This window comes from Alosa alosa, chromosome 2, assembly GCF_017589495.1.
Source record: "Alosa alosa isolate M-15738 ecotype Scorff River chromosome 2, AALO_Geno_1.1, whole genome shotgun sequence".
Lineage (NCBI taxonomy): Eukaryota > Metazoa > Chordata > Actinopteri > Clupeiformes > Clupeidae > Alosa > Alosa alosa.
The window spans coordinates 29789222-29808037 of record NC_063190.1 but is presented as its reverse complement, the minus strand read 5'-3'; the positions used below and the strand labels follow the sequence as shown (position 1 = coordinate 29808037).

The 18816-nt window shown below is 40.8% G+C and overlaps 2 protein-coding genes across 3 annotated transcripts; both read right to left on the bottom strand.

Annotated features, from left to right (window-relative positions):
* Positions 1-1481: 1481 nt before the first annotated feature.
* Positions 1482-11194, bottom strand: pfdn1 (prefoldin subunit 1). The gene is made up of 4 exons (XM_048230248.1): positions 11064-11194; positions 10357-10523; positions 9929-10013; positions 1482-1899 (listed from the first exon to the last, which is right to left on the bottom strand). Exons 1-4 carry the CDS (start codon positions 11094-11096, stop codon positions 1816-1818), a joined length of 369 nt encoding a protein of 122 aa, XP_048086205.1. The 5' UTR covers positions 11097-11194; the 3' UTR covers positions 1482-1815.
* A 2711-nt stretch (positions 11195-13905) lies between these two features.
* Positions 13906-16401, bottom strand: hbegfb (heparin-binding EGF-like growth factor b). Of its 2 annotated transcripts, XM_048237457.1 has the most exons (7): positions 16273-16379; positions 15886-16092; positions 15600-15746; positions 15257-15383; positions 14999-15151; positions 14813-14894; positions 13906-14691 (listed from the first exon to the last, which is right to left on the bottom strand). In XM_048237457.1, the coding sequence occupies exons 2-6, from the start codon at positions 15923-15925 to the stop codon at positions 14828-14830; spliced, it is 534 nt and encodes a 177-aa protein (XP_048093414.1). In that variant the 5' UTR covers positions 15926-16092; positions 16273-16379; the 3' UTR covers positions 13906-14691; positions 14813-14827. The 2 variants fall into 2 exon arrangements, with proteins under 2 accessions (XP_048093414.1, XP_048093413.1); XM_048237456.1 differs by having other exon boundaries at positions 15886-16401.
* Between the last annotated feature and the right edge of the window lie 2415 nt (positions 16402-18816).

Below are 18816 nucleotides of genomic sequence, written 5' to 3'. Positions count from 1 at the left end.
TAACTGATATAATTATCCCACAGTGACATCTGCACGAGAAACGTGAACATGTGCTTCAGAAACTCAAAGCCCCTAAGAGGACATAGGCAGTTTTTATTTTGCATGATAAAGTAACTACAAAGCATCTGGTGTGCTATCGAAATGTTCTTGTGCAAGCGAAAAAATATAATAACTCCCATGTAAAAATACTACCATTCATGTCAACTCTATTGTTTTTCATAGGCCACATAGGTTGATGCAAATGCAAACCTGGGTTATCTATTGTCCACAAGAGGGTATCAAACACCAATGCAATATTCAGCACCTTTGGGTATACTGCCTTAGCAGTGATAACAGAGCCAAAGGTTTGTGGGCCATTTAAAAAAAAACACAAATCTAAGCTAGAGAGCTTGAAATGGATTGAATTGATGTGGGCCAGTCTTATAACATGACAAAAATAATAAACTTGGTCCATTCCATGTATATGTATGGTTGCATATTTTCTTACAGTATGATATACAATAACAGTTTAGTGAATATGTAAACATTTAAATAAACTGTCTGATAATTCAGGAACTACTTTATAAAATGACAGATGTCTTAACAACATCAAATCCCAGGATGTTGCAAAACCATGTTGAATGTCTGCGCATGTGTATAAGGCCTTGACGCAAACCGTTTTCCAAGAAGAGCCTTCCACAACAATGTTGTGGATAATTATAACCTAGAATTTGTCTGGATCTGTCTAACTGGAAGGCTAGAGATTTCACCAGACCACTCCTAACTATGCTATCTGTACTTGAATGACCAAAGAAAGATTCTCACAGAGCGGCTTCGAATGAAACGATTTAATCTGTCAGACATTCCTCTGTCCAAAGCAGACTCATCCTCAAAAGTAACCGACACAAACCAGGACACCTCACCCTGGAGACAGAAGTATGCAAAATACAAAACAAAGCTACATATGTGACGGGCAGGATGTCTGAAAATAAGTGTGTATTATTTTAGAGGGCAAGCTTTGCCAGAATGGCAACTTCAATACAGGTATGCATTTACATCCCTGGGTTTTGATCACAGCCATTCTCAAGCTTCTGCCTGACTGGGGGAGAAACCATTGGGGGGTGTAACATTTTCAAACTCTTCTAATACACCTAAAGAAGGGGTATGTTAAAGGAAGTGGCAAAACAAATCATGTTTTATATTAACCATAATGTGGAAAAATGTATATACTATTTTTTTTTCCTTCAAATGTTTTCAAAGTCTACATGCCAGTAATCAAGTGCTTGTAATCATTCATCACCTGGTAGTTAGGAAAAGTACTTTCTGCATGAGGGTGACGTGGAATAGGTCAGGTAAATACACAGGGTAGGGCAGAGGTTGTGTCTGCTGAAACAAGACGAAAGGACTACATGGTGATCTGTTGCAATAAAAGTATGAACAAATCCAGACAAAATTAAAGAGAACAGACGACAGCTTTTCTTCAAAGTTTCAAAACCAAAAAGCAGCGATAAATAACCAGATTTATTGTTGTGGCAAATTAAGACATTAAGACAAATATGTTGTTTAGTCTTGTACAAAACCGACATTGCAACTGAAAGTCCTTAGGGCCATGTTCTAGGTGGCTGCACATTCTTCTGGAGGTCTATCCTTTTGACAGACACAGATTGGGGCATCTGCTACTGAGCAGAGGAGCTCTGAGGTTGCCCATCTCCATTCAACCACGTTCACCCACTGATCATGTGCATTACAGGATTCAACTTGACTAATTAGTAACTAATAACAAAAATGTGTGTCTACATATGTGTGTGTGTGTGTGTGTGCCGTGTGATGTGAGAATCAATGGGCCCTCCTGGACATCAGCATCTCTCGAATATTGTCTTCTGCCTCCTTCACACTGCGCTCAAGGTAGGTCTTCTTTTGCTGTAAAGAAAGGAGACATGAATAAAGGTGCAGTCAGCAATCATACACAATTTCTTACCCTCTCCTGCATCTCCAACATCTCCTGAAGATCCGCTAGCTATCTGTCCTGTGAGTCCACTGTAAAAAAAATCTGCTCTCTGTCTGGTCTCTGGCAGCCTAAACAAAAATTTTATCTCTGTGAATACTGAGGGTAGGGGGTGAGCTACCTCTCTGGTGTGTTTTGTTTGGTCCTTGATTAAAATATAACATGTTACTTTGGACAAAATTAATTTAAATATAAACATAAACAAACAAACGTGGCATCATGCGCAATCGCTGATTGTACCTTTAATCTCACATAAACACAACACACTTACCAAACACAACACACTCACCAAACACACACACACACACACACACATTTTACTTGCTTACAAAACAGCACAGTATTCACTATACAACATGAACATGTTGCATATCACATGACCAAAGCACAAAAAGTAAGGAAATTTGTGTTTGGTAGATTATTCCTCTGTGGTAACAATGCTTTTTGGTAATCTTATACCTTTGGAAAGCCTGTTTAGTTCCCTTTCACATAGTGCCCCATTTGTAAGGATCATGCATTTCTTGGATGAGCAGCAGCGCAGAGTGTGGTTTGCACCCATGAAAAATTTGCCATATCTTCTCTGCCATTGCCAAACAGGTTATTTGCTGTTGCTATTGACACTTGTTTTGAGCTTCTGGTACCCCCAGGTGCTGCCAATCAGGTGCCAATCGGCACCTGTGAGGCCCTACTACTGTAAGTACAGCTAGTGTCAGTAAGTGTCTGCCATGACTGCCTTCACCGTCAGGCCCGTTTGGGCTGGTGTCCTCAACATGTTCACTGGAACCTGAACATGTGTAGGAACGTTATGTTCAGTAATGAGTCCAGATTCTGCCTACGGCAGTTGGACCATAGGGTCAAAGTGTGGAGAAGACGCAGAGAGTACTATGCTGACTGGGCACCGATAAGAGTAACATTTTTTGGTGGAGGCAGTGTGACGATGTGGGGCGGCATTTCCTCACTGGAAAAACGAGGCTCGTCATCATTGGAGTCAATCTCAATGAAGAGAGATATAGAGATGACATTCTGCAACCAGTGGCAGTCCCATATCTCCAGAGTCTGAGACCGAACTCTATCCTACAAGATGACAACGCTCGCCCCCATTGGGCGGGGTTAATCAGAGACTACCTCCAGAATGCAGGAGTGGAGAGGATGGAATGGCCTGCCAGCAGTCCTGACCTCAATCCCATTGAACACTTGTGGGATCAGCTTGGGTGTGCTGTTCGTGCCAGAGTGACCAACACAACCATGTTGGCTGACTTGCGACAAATGCTGGTTAAAGAATGGGATGCCATCCCACAGCAGCAGGTGACCAGCATAGGGAGGAGGTGCCAGGCTGTTGTGGCTGTGTATGGTTCTTCCACACACTACTGAGGCTCCTGTTTGGGAAATTGTTAAATTGCCAATATGTCTTGTTTCTTCTGCCAATATGTCTTGTTTCTTCTACAATCATCCAATTTACCAAACACAGAGTCAATGGCAGAATACCAAACAAGTCAATGGCAGAATAAGCTGTTTGGTATTGGCAGAGAAGATTTGGCAAATTTTTCATGGGCGCAACCCACATACTCAGTTCTGCTGCTCATCCCACAAGTGCATGTTCCTTACAAATTTGAAAGGGAACTAAACAGGCTTTCCAACTGTATAAGATTTATTGCCAAAAAGCATTGTTACCACAGAGGAATAATCCACCAAACACAAATTTCCTTATGTACTGTGGTACGTTTATATTCATGGTTGTATTAGTACACTGTTAGATTCAGATAACAATCTCATGACACAGGATAGCAAAAAAGGAGGGGGGGGACTTTCCATTAAAACTGGAGAGATAGTGCGAGACATCATCTGATAGGTCAACTGTGGAGCTCAAAGTCTCTGACTCTCAAGCAAAGCTGGTCATCATTCAGGCCTTGAGCAAGAGTCTACATGAAGTCCACAGGATTCCACAAAGCAGTGGAGAAGAAGGAATGCGGGGGACGGAAAACTACACCGCTATAGAGTCTGAGATTGGTCATCCTGGCCCTTATCCTGTGGTGTCCACACCCGCCAGGCAGTGACCGCCGTCCTCGTGTCCAGCAGGTGCACATGCCTGACTAAATATGGAAGCTGAGGTGAGGCGCTCGCTCGCATGGTGACGCAGGAAAGCACAACCACAACAAAAAGGGGAAAAAAGGAAAAGCAGTGCTCTAAATCCAGGGAACTGAGGTCATCCTAGAGTTCACTGTTGTGTACTGATGTTGAAGTATTACACACACACAAAATTATGACTAGGACTTCGACAGACTTTCAATCAGACTGTAATACATGTCCCACAGTTCCCCCACACAATAATATAATGCACATTTCAAATGAAAGTTCCTTACTCTATGCCAGAATGGGAGAAATAAATGCGACTGCTGTATTCAAACACATGGAAGTCTGTGCATAACACAGACCAAAAACATTTAAAAGGTTAACAATAGGAGTGACAAATCACACAAAATGGGTGAAATGTAGACAGTCTACACACTGGGAGAAGCTGTGGTTTCAGCCTATCTGCTCAATCAAAGGTTCTTCATTGTCTCTGAGTGAATGGGCCCTTATCTATCAGCTTCTGCTTTATAAGAGTGTGTTTAAAAAAAATAGCCCTTTGTTCTAAGTCATCACTGGGACAGACACAAAGGCCAGTACACAAACTAATGTCCTGTGTCGACAAGCAAGGCCTGTCTAGAGACTAGAGATCTAGATTTGTGCTAGAGAATGAAAATAAAGAAAAATATGACTCAAACTATGATGCATATACTACATCCTTATCTCAACAATGGCCTACCTATGCAACAGCACACTCCGTCCTGCCTTGATCATCAAGTAGAATCTTTCCCTGGGACATGAGACAAACTTTCTCTAAACTCTCCAAGACATACAAAAAAGGAAATGTCGTAATGACCTGTCGGTCGTAATCGCTTGTTAGTGGCACATTGGGACAAGAGTGACCAAGTAATGATGATGACAAAACACGTAAACCAGCGGTGACGGCATTCAGAGAAAAAAGTGATAACACATTTATCTGATACATTCCTCAAGGGCTTTGAGGAGAGATTAAGACCAACATGCAGGGGCAACTGCTAGACACCGCACCGCCCAGACACATCCCTGATGAAAAACACACCAGACCAGAAGATGTGTCAGTAGTCACACAGACACACACACAAACATCTGTGCCATATGTACAGCTACACTCTCAACACACACACACACACACACACACACACACAAAAGGAAGGAAGTGAAGAAATCAATACTTGACCAATCCCACCCAGTCTACACATGCTGCAGCTGGCTGCAAACACACACGGATTACTACATGTTGCGTGAGTGCTGTAAAAAGCCACCTGCATGCTGCCAGACAGGGAGCGTAATATCCAATCAAAATGACCACATTTCCCACCAGACAGGAAATGGGTCATGTGATTACAGTACTTTCACTTGATCTGCCAACTTCCTTTTGGCATACCAGTGACCAGTCAGAAGGGTATGCATGCCCAAATTCTGTGGCAGTTCAATCGCCCTTTCCCATAAGGACACAGCTCGGCCAAATATGCTGGTTTGAGTTGGAGAGAGAATGAGGATGCACATATAGATTGAATCGTCAGACTAATGACATATTGTTCTTGACCGGGATCAAAATCCCTGACCCACTCTCTCTGCCTGTATCAGTTAATTATATCACGTAGAGATGCACCGATAGCAATTTTGTGGGCCGATTTCCGATTTTTCATAGAGTTTGACCTGCCGATACCGATTTTGGCCGATTCCGATTTCCTTTTTCTAACCACAATTTAATCAACTTTTCAATACTGCAATGGCTTACCCTGACAAGCCAGACCCACATCAAGATGTAGGGTCTGGGAACTTAGCATCAGGCAGTGCTCAATCCGAGGGGGTGGAATAAACGGTTGTCTTTCAAATCTCCTCTGCACCCAATAGGATAGCTGGGCACCACAAAATCAAAACCGGCCACCACACATTGATGTTCTATGTTGCAGGCCTACTATTTAAATTAAAGATAAGATAAAATAATTTCATTGAGCTGCACTTTTTACTCACACAGCCTTTCCTCGCCCCGCCCGCTCTCTCTCGTAACGAGCCCGCTGCTCCTCCTCTGTAGCCTGGCGGGCCATCCTATATCATTGAAATGTATAGTCTGGAATCGAACCATTGACCTCGCTTAATCCAAGGGGCGGGCAGAGAATGGTCTTTCAAAGCCAACGCCGATTCAAACAACCGCTCTTCGTTCGCCATAGCCACCTTCCTTGTTGTTCACAGTCGCAGGACTGTCGTTACCCTGTTAAGCCCGCCTTAAGACTCTCTAACAAAATAGAGCGCTGTGATTGGATGAAGTCCACGGCGTCAGCCAAAAGAAATCCCTAAATGGAAAAGTGTTTTCCAAGACTCAAAAGTGCTTGTCCAAAGGAGAAGTATGAACCGTTATTTGAACTAACTATGTTATGAATTTCATCCACACATCAGCAGCCTTTTAACTGTGTTAATGTTAATTGCAAGGATTTCCACACGAACGTCTTAAAATGCACTCAATTAGACATACACTACTGAACTTTATTGAATGCATTACTTTGCACTTGTATAGTCTTTTATTTTGGAATCTAAGGAGCAATAAACATATATTGCAATGTTAAATAATTCATGTTTTTTTCATTCAGATGTGTAAATAAACATGTATAAGTTGCTATTAGTGAATTAATGGGGAGATAATCAAATCGAAATCAAATCGGACTGAAAAAATGAATCGTTAGATTAATCGATGCATCGAAAAATAAATCGCTAGATTAATCGATGCATCGAAAAATAAATCGCTAGATTAATCGTTTAAAAAATAATCGTTTATCCCAGCCCTACATGAGTCCCATGCATTTTTCCACCAGCAGAGCTAGTTGGTTAGTTGATCAAACTTTTGCCAATTTAAAAAAAGCTTAACTCGAGTCGTGATTCAAAGACCACTGTTCACCAGCAGCAGCATCGATCTTCTTTGTTTTCAAGTAGCAGAAATTCAGGTGTAACCGTCGGCGACTCTATACACAATGTGATTGGCCTGATAGAAGTTTCATTTTTCCAGCTCACAAGCCAACGGAGAGTTGCTAGACTACCCTGGCTGCAAATTACATTTGCTGCCGCTAGGGTGCATCTAGAGTTCAAGGCTAGCAATGGCTGAACAGGTGAAGACAGGACACAGCTTCCCAGTGTGGGACATTCTCACACCACTAAATGCACTGTGTTATGGAACAGCCATTTTCTTGTTCTCACATCCAAAATACAACAAAAAATTCAAACACAATTTTCATGATACATTTGAACATGCTGTCATGGAACATATTTTTATATGCATTTATGCATTGATGTATGCATATGCAAACACAGGGGAGGGGGTACTCCGCCATATGTATGTGATGAAAAACTTCTGCCTGTTAAAAGCCAGTGTATGCCAAATTCCAGTTAAATGCGTCAATTAGAGAAACTCAGAGACAGCTGAATCAGTATTCAGAGTATGAATTTTCTTCATTGTAGGCTATGTCAAAAGCAACTTTTGTTTGCCTTTCTAATATCGTGTTTTCACTTTCGCGACATCCACTTCCCAATCTGCTAGACTAGGGTATTAAGTCATAGCTCTAGTCTAGCCTATGTGCAGCTTAAATAGTTTGAGTATTTTTTTAAGTGGAGTAGAACTATTAGGCCTACTCTGTATGTCGCTGCTTGTTGACATCTTATTATCATGTATGATCGCTAAACTTTGATTATTTTTAATGTCGCAATCAGTGAACTACATTCAACTGCGCTTTTTGTTCAGCTGTGGGCACGCAATTGCGGCAGGCGTAGAGACGGGCGGTGATGAACGCGGTTTACATAATGAAGTGACATCTTAGTAAATTCCCTGCAATATGGCAAAGCACAGCATTCTCTTTCTGCACTTAGGAAAACTTAGAAAAAGCACTTTCTTTGCACATCCAGCCCTGAGTGTTGGCCTTTGCTAGCTTTTTCAGACTTTGCAAACTCAGCTGGGGTATGTTGTTTTATCTGCGGCACGTGAGTGCATTTGACTGGCATAAAATCAGCATGTGTCAGACTGACCGGCCGGTCGCAGGTCATGGCCGATCACGTGAAAATTGGCCAATTCCGGTCACCCGCTGATCAATCGGTGCATCTCTAATATGAACTGGTGTGCAATGAGGCACAAAAAATGCTTAAATGAATGACCCAAACAAAAATCACCCTAGGCACGGAGTGACACTACTAACATATTTGACGAGAAAATGGGCGACCCATCTGTAAGACATCATTTTACTATCTGCAAGCATACCATGCAAGCACTACACAATATGTGAGGTTTAACGTCAAACAGCAGTCTAGGCTTAGAAATCTGTTGCAATTGTAACATACATTCCCTAAAAATCCTCTACAGCAAATGTAGTTAAAATCAAGAAGAAAAAAAGAGCCTCCAAAATAAGGAGGGTTTGAAAGTATTGCCAATTAATTAAACGGCCAAAATATGACAACAACCTTTTTAAACCAAGAGGTCTTCTTGACCAATCATTTCTGTATGCAGTAGTGATTCTGGCAGCTGGCTGAGTCACTGCAGTTCCCTGGTCATTTAGCTCTTGGGCACACCCTCACTCACACCTGTTCCCAAACACATCCAGACTCGTATGCGCTGAGGTCAGTCAGGCTACGTGGCTAAGCAGGTTTGAGGGTAGTCCTCATCTGTGTTTTGGCTAACCATGCTACGATGAAAAAAGAAAATGGGCATATGCCTTAAAATAGATGGTCTGGGTGAACTATATATTTATGGTCTGCCACAAATCACGTCTTCAACCAGATGGTGGCATGCCACAAACACTCACATTGCCACAAACACTCACATTCAGCATCTTATACACCTACTGCAACTCTACAGGTGACATTCTTCTTTCAAGAGCTTTCTGGAGTTTCAAAATGCCATATGAAAACAACACTGAAAAACTGAGAAGCCATGATGACAGACTGGAAAAAACACTAGGATGGTCAATGATGCTCCAGTTACCCAAACAAGTACTTGCCCTCATCTTCTCTGGAAAGGAACTTGTCATTTATTTCAACATGAGGGGGGAATACCAGCTGAGTCAGTTTACCAGCCCACAGTAACCAACATTTGTTTAAGAGGCATCAAGGCTTCTTTGTTAGGTTTTCATCAGGGGCTCTTCCTCTTATGGTGAGGCAATGGTGCAGTTGATGCGGTATGGACCAATTTCCAAGATCCACAAGTGTCTGACGACTATGACTCACTCCCTTTCTCATTGAACATGATTGCCACGCAATTGTATGCAGGGACCATAAAATAAGGCTGGTAGATTTCCAGTTATCGGTCATTGGCTGGTAGTCACATTTTTAAAAAGTTAAATTCCATTTCAAACCCTTGAACTGGGAAGGGTCTACTAGATTATCTAAATACCTTACTTACAAATGTATGTCCATGTAAACAGACAATACTGTTTGAAACATACCATGAATTTGAGGGAATCCATGACCACTTTTCATTTCCAGTTTCTGAACATACATGTTCACTCATGCAACAAAATCTTACTGGTCCATTCAAAGAAACATTATAATTATTTCAGACCATAAATTCAGAAAATTCAGAAAAGTATGGAATATATCCAACCTCCCTTTTATAAATACCCTTCTAAGCATTTACATTTTACACCAACATTTTTTTTTATCTTAATGCAAGACTAATGGTTATCACTATTAAATGGGGAGATCCAATGCCTTGTCTTGTGTTTTCATCAATACTTACTTCTCGTAAGGATAATAGAACGATAACAACCAATGAAGGGGTACACATGGGATCCTACAACGTCCTTTGGGCAGAAAAACGCCTGAGCTAAAAGTCTACAGAATTCAGTTTATGTGGCACACCTCAAGCTCCTTGATCTTGTCATCCGCAGTCTTTTGCTTCTCCATTAGCTGGTTGCTAATCTCATCTTTAGATTGCAGGATGAACCTTACAAGAAATACACAAATAACAACTTAAATACTGAAATGACAATTGTGCATAGGAATATCTGAAATTTAAAGCCATATATACATGGATACACAACTGTATAAGAGTTATGCAATGGTCTGAAATGTCAATTGTGGATAGGAGGGAGGATATATCTACATTGTTCATTTGATCAGGAAGAACAGAATTACGAATATTTGTAAGAATGTCTTTGTGATATATCTGTAGTCTGACAAATCTGGCTAGTAAGAATATTATTCTGACTGGCATAAGATGCACTTCGTGGAGCTTGATTGATTGCCGGTTTGGATAATTGGACACAAAGATGATAGCAGCTACTTACATTCGTCCAACTCCTTCGTACATCCGCGTACTATCAGGAAGAGGAGTTACTTCGGCATGTGTCAAACTAGCATGTTTCTTTATACGATTGAGTTGATCAATCTGTATGTCTGCTAACTTCACCTTTTGCTGGGTATCAATAACTTTAGCCTGCAGCTCCGCGAAGGCCTGTCGGGGGTGGGGGGGAAATGAACCCATTAACTGCTATTTATATTCTGCAGGACAGTGTAGGTATGCCAGACAGGCAACATAAGACGATTTGTTATCAGGGACAATAAAGATAGTTACATTATGACAATTACGAGATTATAGCGTCTGTCGACAACAACTTAAAATCTGCAAAGACCGGCTAGGTTGCTAACGTTATGAAGCTAGGTTGTATGCAGCTTTGCACGAAAATAGGTTTGAGTTGTTGACAACTCCTTCACTGTTTACTGTATAAAACACAAGTCTTCAAATATGAATGGATCTAACTGTTACCGACACTCAGAGCATCCAATATTATCCAAATAAACTTTACGTGAAACCTTCATCCAACTAGCTAACTAGCAAGCTCACGCTACATGTTAGTCAGATAGCGTAAATTAAACTCATATTGTGGGCTTTTTCGTCATTTGACACAAATTACTCAGACACATTGGACAGAAACGATCATATAAATAAGGCAGATACAACTGTGAAGTGCCATAATAATGCATGAAATATTACCTTTTTCAATTCTAAATCTATGGGGGCCGCCATGTTGGTGAGGGACAGCACGTGGGTTGAAGCACAAATTTACATCAGCTACATCATGAAGTCATGGGAGTGACCGCGCATGAATCCTGCTGCTACAAACTTACAAATATGTAGCTTATTTAGCCTATAGGTTAACATCTGCCTTTCCTTGCCTGCTTCATGTAGGGACTAGCCTAATACAAACTTTAAAGGCAGTGGCTTTGTTTTTACTGAAATCATTTCGTTTTTCCTTTTTGAAATCTTAATTCACTAAAGGAACCTAAATTGTCTTATAACCTTCATTTCATGACATATTATTAATTGCTTTGTAGGCTTGTCCTGTATGTAGGCTAGCGGCTATATGCCTTGTCATAGATGGAAAAAGGAAACCGCATTCAGATGCTGATGATCAAATGTTGTGCTAGTCTAGGCCAAACAAATAGCACTTGATCAACACGCACAATGCTGGATAGGGCGATCCACAAACGCAGAATCAACAAACAGAAATGCAGATTTACAAATGACATTCTATGCAAACACACCCAAAAGTAGGCCTACGATATATTTTTTCTATTTACAAAACAACATATTTACAAACAGGCAAATAGGCTGTATTTGTGGATAGCAAAACGCGTGTGTTAATGGTAAATGGTAGGCCTATGTGCATTTAGTTTGAGACAATATATTATACTTCCATTTAAAATGTGCTTTCTCCCCAACCATTCTCTATCTCTGAAGGAATCAAATTCTGAGACACAATCAGGGAAGTGGTAAAAAAAGTGGTGGGTAGGCCTACACAACAACACACCAACAAACATGGGTAGGCTATATCAAAATTACATGTGAAATAATGTGAAATAAACTGACGTTTAGAACAGCCCAGGCAACTTTGGACTCGACTCTGAATAAACAAGGTCCCAAATTGAAAGGAGCAATAGGCTAATGGTCCCGAATTTAAAGGAACCGTATGTAAGAAATGTATTTCAATGAATCATAAAATGGCCCTGATATGTCACTAGACATTAAGAAATCATGTTAATTTCAAATACTTATATCACTGACAACAGTAGTCCGGCCAGGATATTGTCATTTAAAAAGTGAAGTTGCAGCCCTCAACTGATGTTGTTGTTGTGTTTTGTCATGTCATGTTGTGTTTTGGCCTGATCATGTCATGTTGTGTTTTGGCCTGATTCGCCACCCTCCACCTATCTACTAATCACAAAGTCAGTCAGTTTCGGCATCTGGGTTGGCAACCTCGAGTCAGGGGGGAGGGGGAGGGGATACACCGCACTGCAGTAATTTGAAAGTGATTGCAGTACCAGTTTTGGCCACAATCTTACATGTGGTTCCTTTAACAGTTTCAGAAGACATGCCACAAAAGACTGTTTTTGAGTCGTTACAAATCCCATAAATACTGTCCATCCCTGGCAACATGGTAAAAAGATGAAAATTACTTGATTTTACTTTTAATTCCTTTTACATTCTCCAAGGTATTAACATTAACATTTTTCATAACTCCATGTAGGACGTTTCTGTACATAAATGTAAGCACTGAGGCAGTAGTAATGCAATATTTGAAAAAAAAAAATGTAGGCTACTCTTGTACTCTTGATACTCAAGTACTTTTAAAAACAAGTACTTCAGTACTTTTACTTAAGTAGACATCTGACTGTTGTACTTTTACTTGTACTTGAGTAAAATTTAGCAAAGGGTATCAGTAATTTTACTCAAGTAATGAAGCTGTGTACTCTGTCCGCCTCTGTATTTAACCTATTGAATAGTTTAACGATAGAAAACAAAACATTTTGTAGAAAGATGCTCAACACATTTTGTAGAAAGAAGATCAACACATCAGCATGAATAAGAGAACTGTTTATTAAAATGGTTACATGTGAAAAAATGGCGTACACGTTCTGATTCTCACAATATGCCCACTTTAGTGGTTCTTCCACAGTCCAGTTTGCCCACATGACCAAGCTCAAAAAAATGAAATGTTGAAAGTTGATTTTGTGAATTAAATACAGGATAATAATATGGGATTAAATACATTTCATACCTAACTACAAGAGCCTGATTATTTTCGTTTGAAATGTGCAACCGTAGGTAGGCTATATCCTATAGGCCTAACAAATTGAGGATTTCCGAGATTTTTCTTTTTTCCTTTTTTTTTTAGAAGAAGTAACGGTCACGGTTATGGATAGAAATGTAGTGGAGTAAAGAGTACAATATTTGCCTCTCAAATGTACTTGAGTAAAGTCATGAGTACTCCCCAAAAATGATACTCGAGTAAAGTACAGATCCCTCAAAATTGTACTCAAGTACTGTACTCAAGTAAATGTACTCCGTTACTGTCCGGCTCTGGTTAAATATATAGGCTAGCCTTACATCAAAGCTACGAGGGGCAGACAGAGCGTGATGTCACTTATTAGGCCTATAGGATATAGCCTACCTACGGTTGCACATTTCAAACGATGATGCCACTTCAGTATCGGGAAGTTATTCAATAAGCTTAACAATAATATAGCCTTAACTCAAAACAGCTGTTAGACTTATGTCATTCTGGTCTGTAGAAATGTAAATGTCACATGCAGCCATGTCTAAATTCTGCTTACTGCACATTAATAATTATATCATATATTATAATATAATAGGCCTATTCAGTATTCATTATTGAATGCTTAGCTGGAATGATGTTTTCCCCATCATCCTATTTTTAAAGCAAGCATACCTGCGGGTATGTAATTGGGTTACGGGTTTTCTACAGGAATGGCATGTTTGAACGGGCACTGCACTAGTAGTATTAACTGTGAGAAAATAATCAGGCTCTTGTAGTTAGGTATGAAATGTATTTAATCCCATATTATTATCCTGTATTTAATTCACAAAATCAACTTTCAACATTTCATTTTTTTGAGCTTGGTCATGTGGGCAAACTGGACTGTGGAAGAACCACTAAAGTGGGCATATTGTGAGAATCAGAACGTGTACGCCATTTTTTCACATGTAACCATTTTAATAAACAGTTCTCTTATTCATGCTGATGTGTTGATGATGATAAATTATGTCTTAAATGTTATTGAAAGTTGAACAATGGGAAGTTAAAATGACATTGAAATGACATCACAATTTGAATGCCTGAATAAATACATAATGAGAAACATCAAAATAAATACTAAATAAATAGGCTACTTAAATATAGAAATAAATAACTGAAGCTGCTACTAAAAAATGCTGCTTAACAATGATCTCAACTCAACAGTACATAAAAACAACTAGGCCTATTCAATCCATCCATCTAACTTTGGTCTATTTTGTTGTTGATGTTGTTTCCATCTTCCTGGTACAAATGCATTGTTTTTGTATGTCCACTTAGTGTCCAAGAAGGGTGATAAGTGGGGTTGAAATGGTCTTGACCTCCATAAGGGAAGATGGACGTCTTTCCAACACCACAGCTGGGGGACATTTCTGCCCATTAGAGACAATGTTCCTGGATTGTCATCAGCATTCGAGAATCTCTCTCCAGCGTCATCTTCCTATTTATGACTTGAGTCAAGAGCAGAGTCCCAGGCCACACCTTGTCTGACCAATCTTTACTCTGAGGTAGACTTTCTCCTTTCACCTGATGAAGTTATTAAGATAATCAACAATACAATTAGTCACTGCAAAATATCACCCATAGCCTACTTAAATACTGATAATGATGCATCACTGTTTCATATTACTTTCACAGTGACACTTACCTATCGTTTCACAGTTCATGGGGTCACTTCAAGATGAATTTTTTCTTCACATTCTGAATCATGCTTGTGTTTCTTTTGATGTCTGAAAAGTAAAGTTTAGGTAGACTTTGTGAGCTACATATCAGTGTAGACTTAACATTATCTAAAATATTAATATAACAAGTGGTAGGCTACTGGTATACAAACCTGACAACCAGAAAGAGGCTGAAGATAGTCAGACATAAGACGATGAGGACCACTGCTACAACAGGTAGGACTGTCGTCAGGTCATAACCCTCTTCGAATTTGATCGCCAGACTAAACATGTGACATCTCTCTCCAGAGAAACCAGGAAGACATCTGAAAACCACAATGCATCCTTAAACACAATCTCTTATTAATGTGATGTTAAATGTAATAGCCTACTGGTGAAAAATATAAATGAAAAGGAAACATGGAACTCACATGCAGGATGTAGTATTCTGTTCTCTGTGGTACTGACAGTTCCCATGGATGCAGAAATCTTGATGACTACCCAGACAGGGATTACTTTGATCCTTAGTACTCATTTCTACATTATGAGTTGTTTGATCTAAAGTTGATAATACAACAAATTTATTTACACATATAACACCTTACTTTGTTTTACACATTTCCTACATTCACTCCTTGCTTTTATGATGTTAAACCGGCAATGTTTGAGCAACACAGCAGTTTGGTTACATGAAGGCTATGTCAAGCTGTAAAAAAAGTCTAAAGGTTAGGCACTCTGCAGTAAACTCTGTTGCGAGAACTGTAAATAGCCTACCATTGACAGTCTCATAACCTCCCGAACTGTATGTTTCAACTTCAAGTGTAGTCCATCTGTCACTTTCAAAGCTGGACGTGCCAACCACTATGGGTGTCTCAGCTTTGTTTAAATCTATGGATGCGCAACTGCACAGCCTGAAAAACACTTCATGAAGCACACGCAATGAACATAAGTAAAACGAACATGCACAATAAACATAGCCTCTTTCTTCATCTAAAACAATGTATTTAAAGTAGGCTAAGGAGATACTGAATGTATTGCGGTTGTTGAAAACAAAGCTTACCGAAAATACAGAAGAAACCGTTTCCAAATTCTGGTCCCATCTCAAAGTTTTTGTCGTCAGAAACGGAACTCTTTGATAAGGCTAGTCAGAGAAGTCTTGACTCCGAAGTTGCCAGGCGTTTCACAAACCGTGTTAGAGCGACTGCTGCTGTTAAATACCGCTGAGTGCTTCCTCCCAGTGAATCATAACCACCACACCCCACTTAGCCTAGTGCATTATTTGATTAGGACAGACAGGTAGGTATGTTTGACGTACATGACACAAACCATATCCCTATTAAACATAACATTTGATAAGCTTTTGTCATAGCTGCAATCTATTAGCCAACGACATTGATGTGCAACACTGCTTCCGTAAAACAGTGATTAACTGTCATTTTTTACATACCTGTAGCCTACAGTTCACATCCAGACATTTTTAGGTAGCCTAAACGTTTAGTTCACCTAATCAAGGTTTTCAACTTCACCTAATCAAGGATAACCAACTTGTGGGCAAACACTCCGCATATTCCTCAGTGATGAAAGCAAACAGACAAACTATGTCCACTACCAAAGAAATGCAATTTCACGAGCAGCTTACCATAGGCTATTAACCCTTATAAGGTGTTCGGGTCTGTGGGACCAGTTTTCAGTTTTTAGCTTAATAAAAATGATACACATAATTATTTTTTTAAACTAAGATTCATTGGCCTTGGCTCATTTTCTGTGAGGAACATAAATCAGAAAACATTTTCGATGACCCCCCCACTGGTCCACTGGACCCGGAACTAGTTAAACTGTGGAAATCATAGGTTCTGTGTGTGTGTGTGTGTCAGAGGGTTTTGATTGTGATGCAGAGCAAATAGATTCAGAAAGTGAGGATACCATTTCTGAAAAGAGTCCGACACTGAGTTTGAAGAGGAGTATAAGCATCAGCCAGCTCCTTAATGTAAAAGAGCCTCAGGACTAGTTCAGCAGCCAGGACAAGCCTGCGAGCAGCCAGCCCCAGGACCATCCCGTGAGCAGCCAGGACCAGCCCGCAAGCAGCTAGCCCCAGGACCATCCCGTGAGCAGCCAGGACCAGTCCGCAAGCAGCCAGGACCAGCTTGTGAGCAGCCGGGACCAGTGGTGGAATGTAACGAAGTACAAATACTTCGTTACTGTACTTAAGTAAATTTTCCACGTATTTGTACTTTACTTAGGCCTAAGTAAAATTTATATTGCATACTTTTGACTTTTACTTCGTTACATTTTACAGCAATTATCTGTACTTTTACTCCGCTACATTTGTACAACACCATCGTTCCTTTTTACGATACATTTTATGATCAGTTTTTTTTTCTCTCTGACAAACACGTTTGTTTTACCAGGGGTTGCTACCAAAGATTCTGGAGCGCTACGTGCATTCTTAGAAACATAAGCTTCTAGTCTAGACCAGGCAAAGCGTGAGCTTGTAGCCATCTGCATTCGGTAGGCTATATTCACCAGACCCATGGCTACACTGTACATGCAACTGTGTTCTGTGCCTTTCTCTGTCTGTTATCTGCAGCGTTAGGGCCTCCTCTCCGATGAGATTGCTATCCGCGGATCAGCGAAGTTACAGGCTATGCCCATGCTTCTGTCACACGTCTGATCATTTGCGGCACAAATGAATGGTAGACTATTAATGAACCGGTGGCCGGAAAAAACGTAACATTTTCCAGATTAGGAAATATTCCTTAATTGTGTGTGATTAAATAAAGATGCATAGCCTACAATTGGGGTATAGTAACGTGAGCGCTCATTCAATGTCTATGCGTCTGCGCAAGTGAAACTGAACTTAATCATAAAGACACCTTTCTCAGCAACTTTTCTGTTCAATCAGCATAATTGGCATTACGATCCACCCGACGTTTCCCTTGTCTACCCCGTTAAACTTCAGGCTCTCGTGTTTTGCTGAATGATATTACTCAGCAGATCACCCTAGTAGATAACCAGAATTACAGTCTCTAGAATTGTAGGTCAGAATGTAAACTGGGCCACAGATGGTAAGCACAATTGCATTAACTTAAAACTATCTAGTCGAGTATAACCTAAAACTAGCTTAATTAAAATGCCACAGCCCATACTGATTTTTCCTTTTAGAATATAGATATTAAGAGAATAAATCATTATGCAAAAACTTTTACTTTTAATACTTAAAAGTACATTTAAAAGCAGGTACTTTTTTTTTACTTTTACTTAAGTAGGGTTGTCATTGTGGTACTTTTACTTTTACTAAAGTAAATATTTCTCTGTGTATTTGTACTTTTACTTAAGTACTGAGGTTCAGTACTTCCTCCACCACTGGCCGGGACCAGCCCGCAAGCAGCCAGGACCAGCCTTTGAGCAGCCGGGACCAGCCTGCAAGCAGCCAGCCCCAGGACCATCCCGTGAGCAGCTAGACCCAGGACCATCCCGTGAGCAGCTAGACCCAGGACCATCCAGTGTGCAGCCATGCAGGACCAGCCCGCAAGCAGCCAGCCCCAGGATCAGCCCACAAGCAGCCAGCCCCACAGTCAGCCCCAGGACCAACCCGTGAGCAGCTAGCCGTAGGACTAGCCCGTCAGCCTACATCGAAACGCGAGCGAACCTCAGGACCAGCCCGCCAGCAGCCAGCCCTAGGGCCGGCCAATAAGCAGCAAGCCACAGGACCAGCGCATCAGTCAGCTTCAAAACGCAAGCAGGCCTCAGGACCAGACCGTGAGCAGCCAGCCATAGGACCAGCCTGCATGTCAGCCAGCTCCAAAACGCAAGCGAACCTCAGGACCAGCCCGCCAGCAGCCAGCCCCAGGACCAGCCGATGAGCTGCAAGCCACAGGACCAGCCGTTGAGCAGCCAGCCATAGAACCAGCCAATGAGCAGCCAGACATTAGACTAGACTGTCAGCAGCTTGCAGATGACAACATATGGAGGTCAAAAAATTGTAGAATTT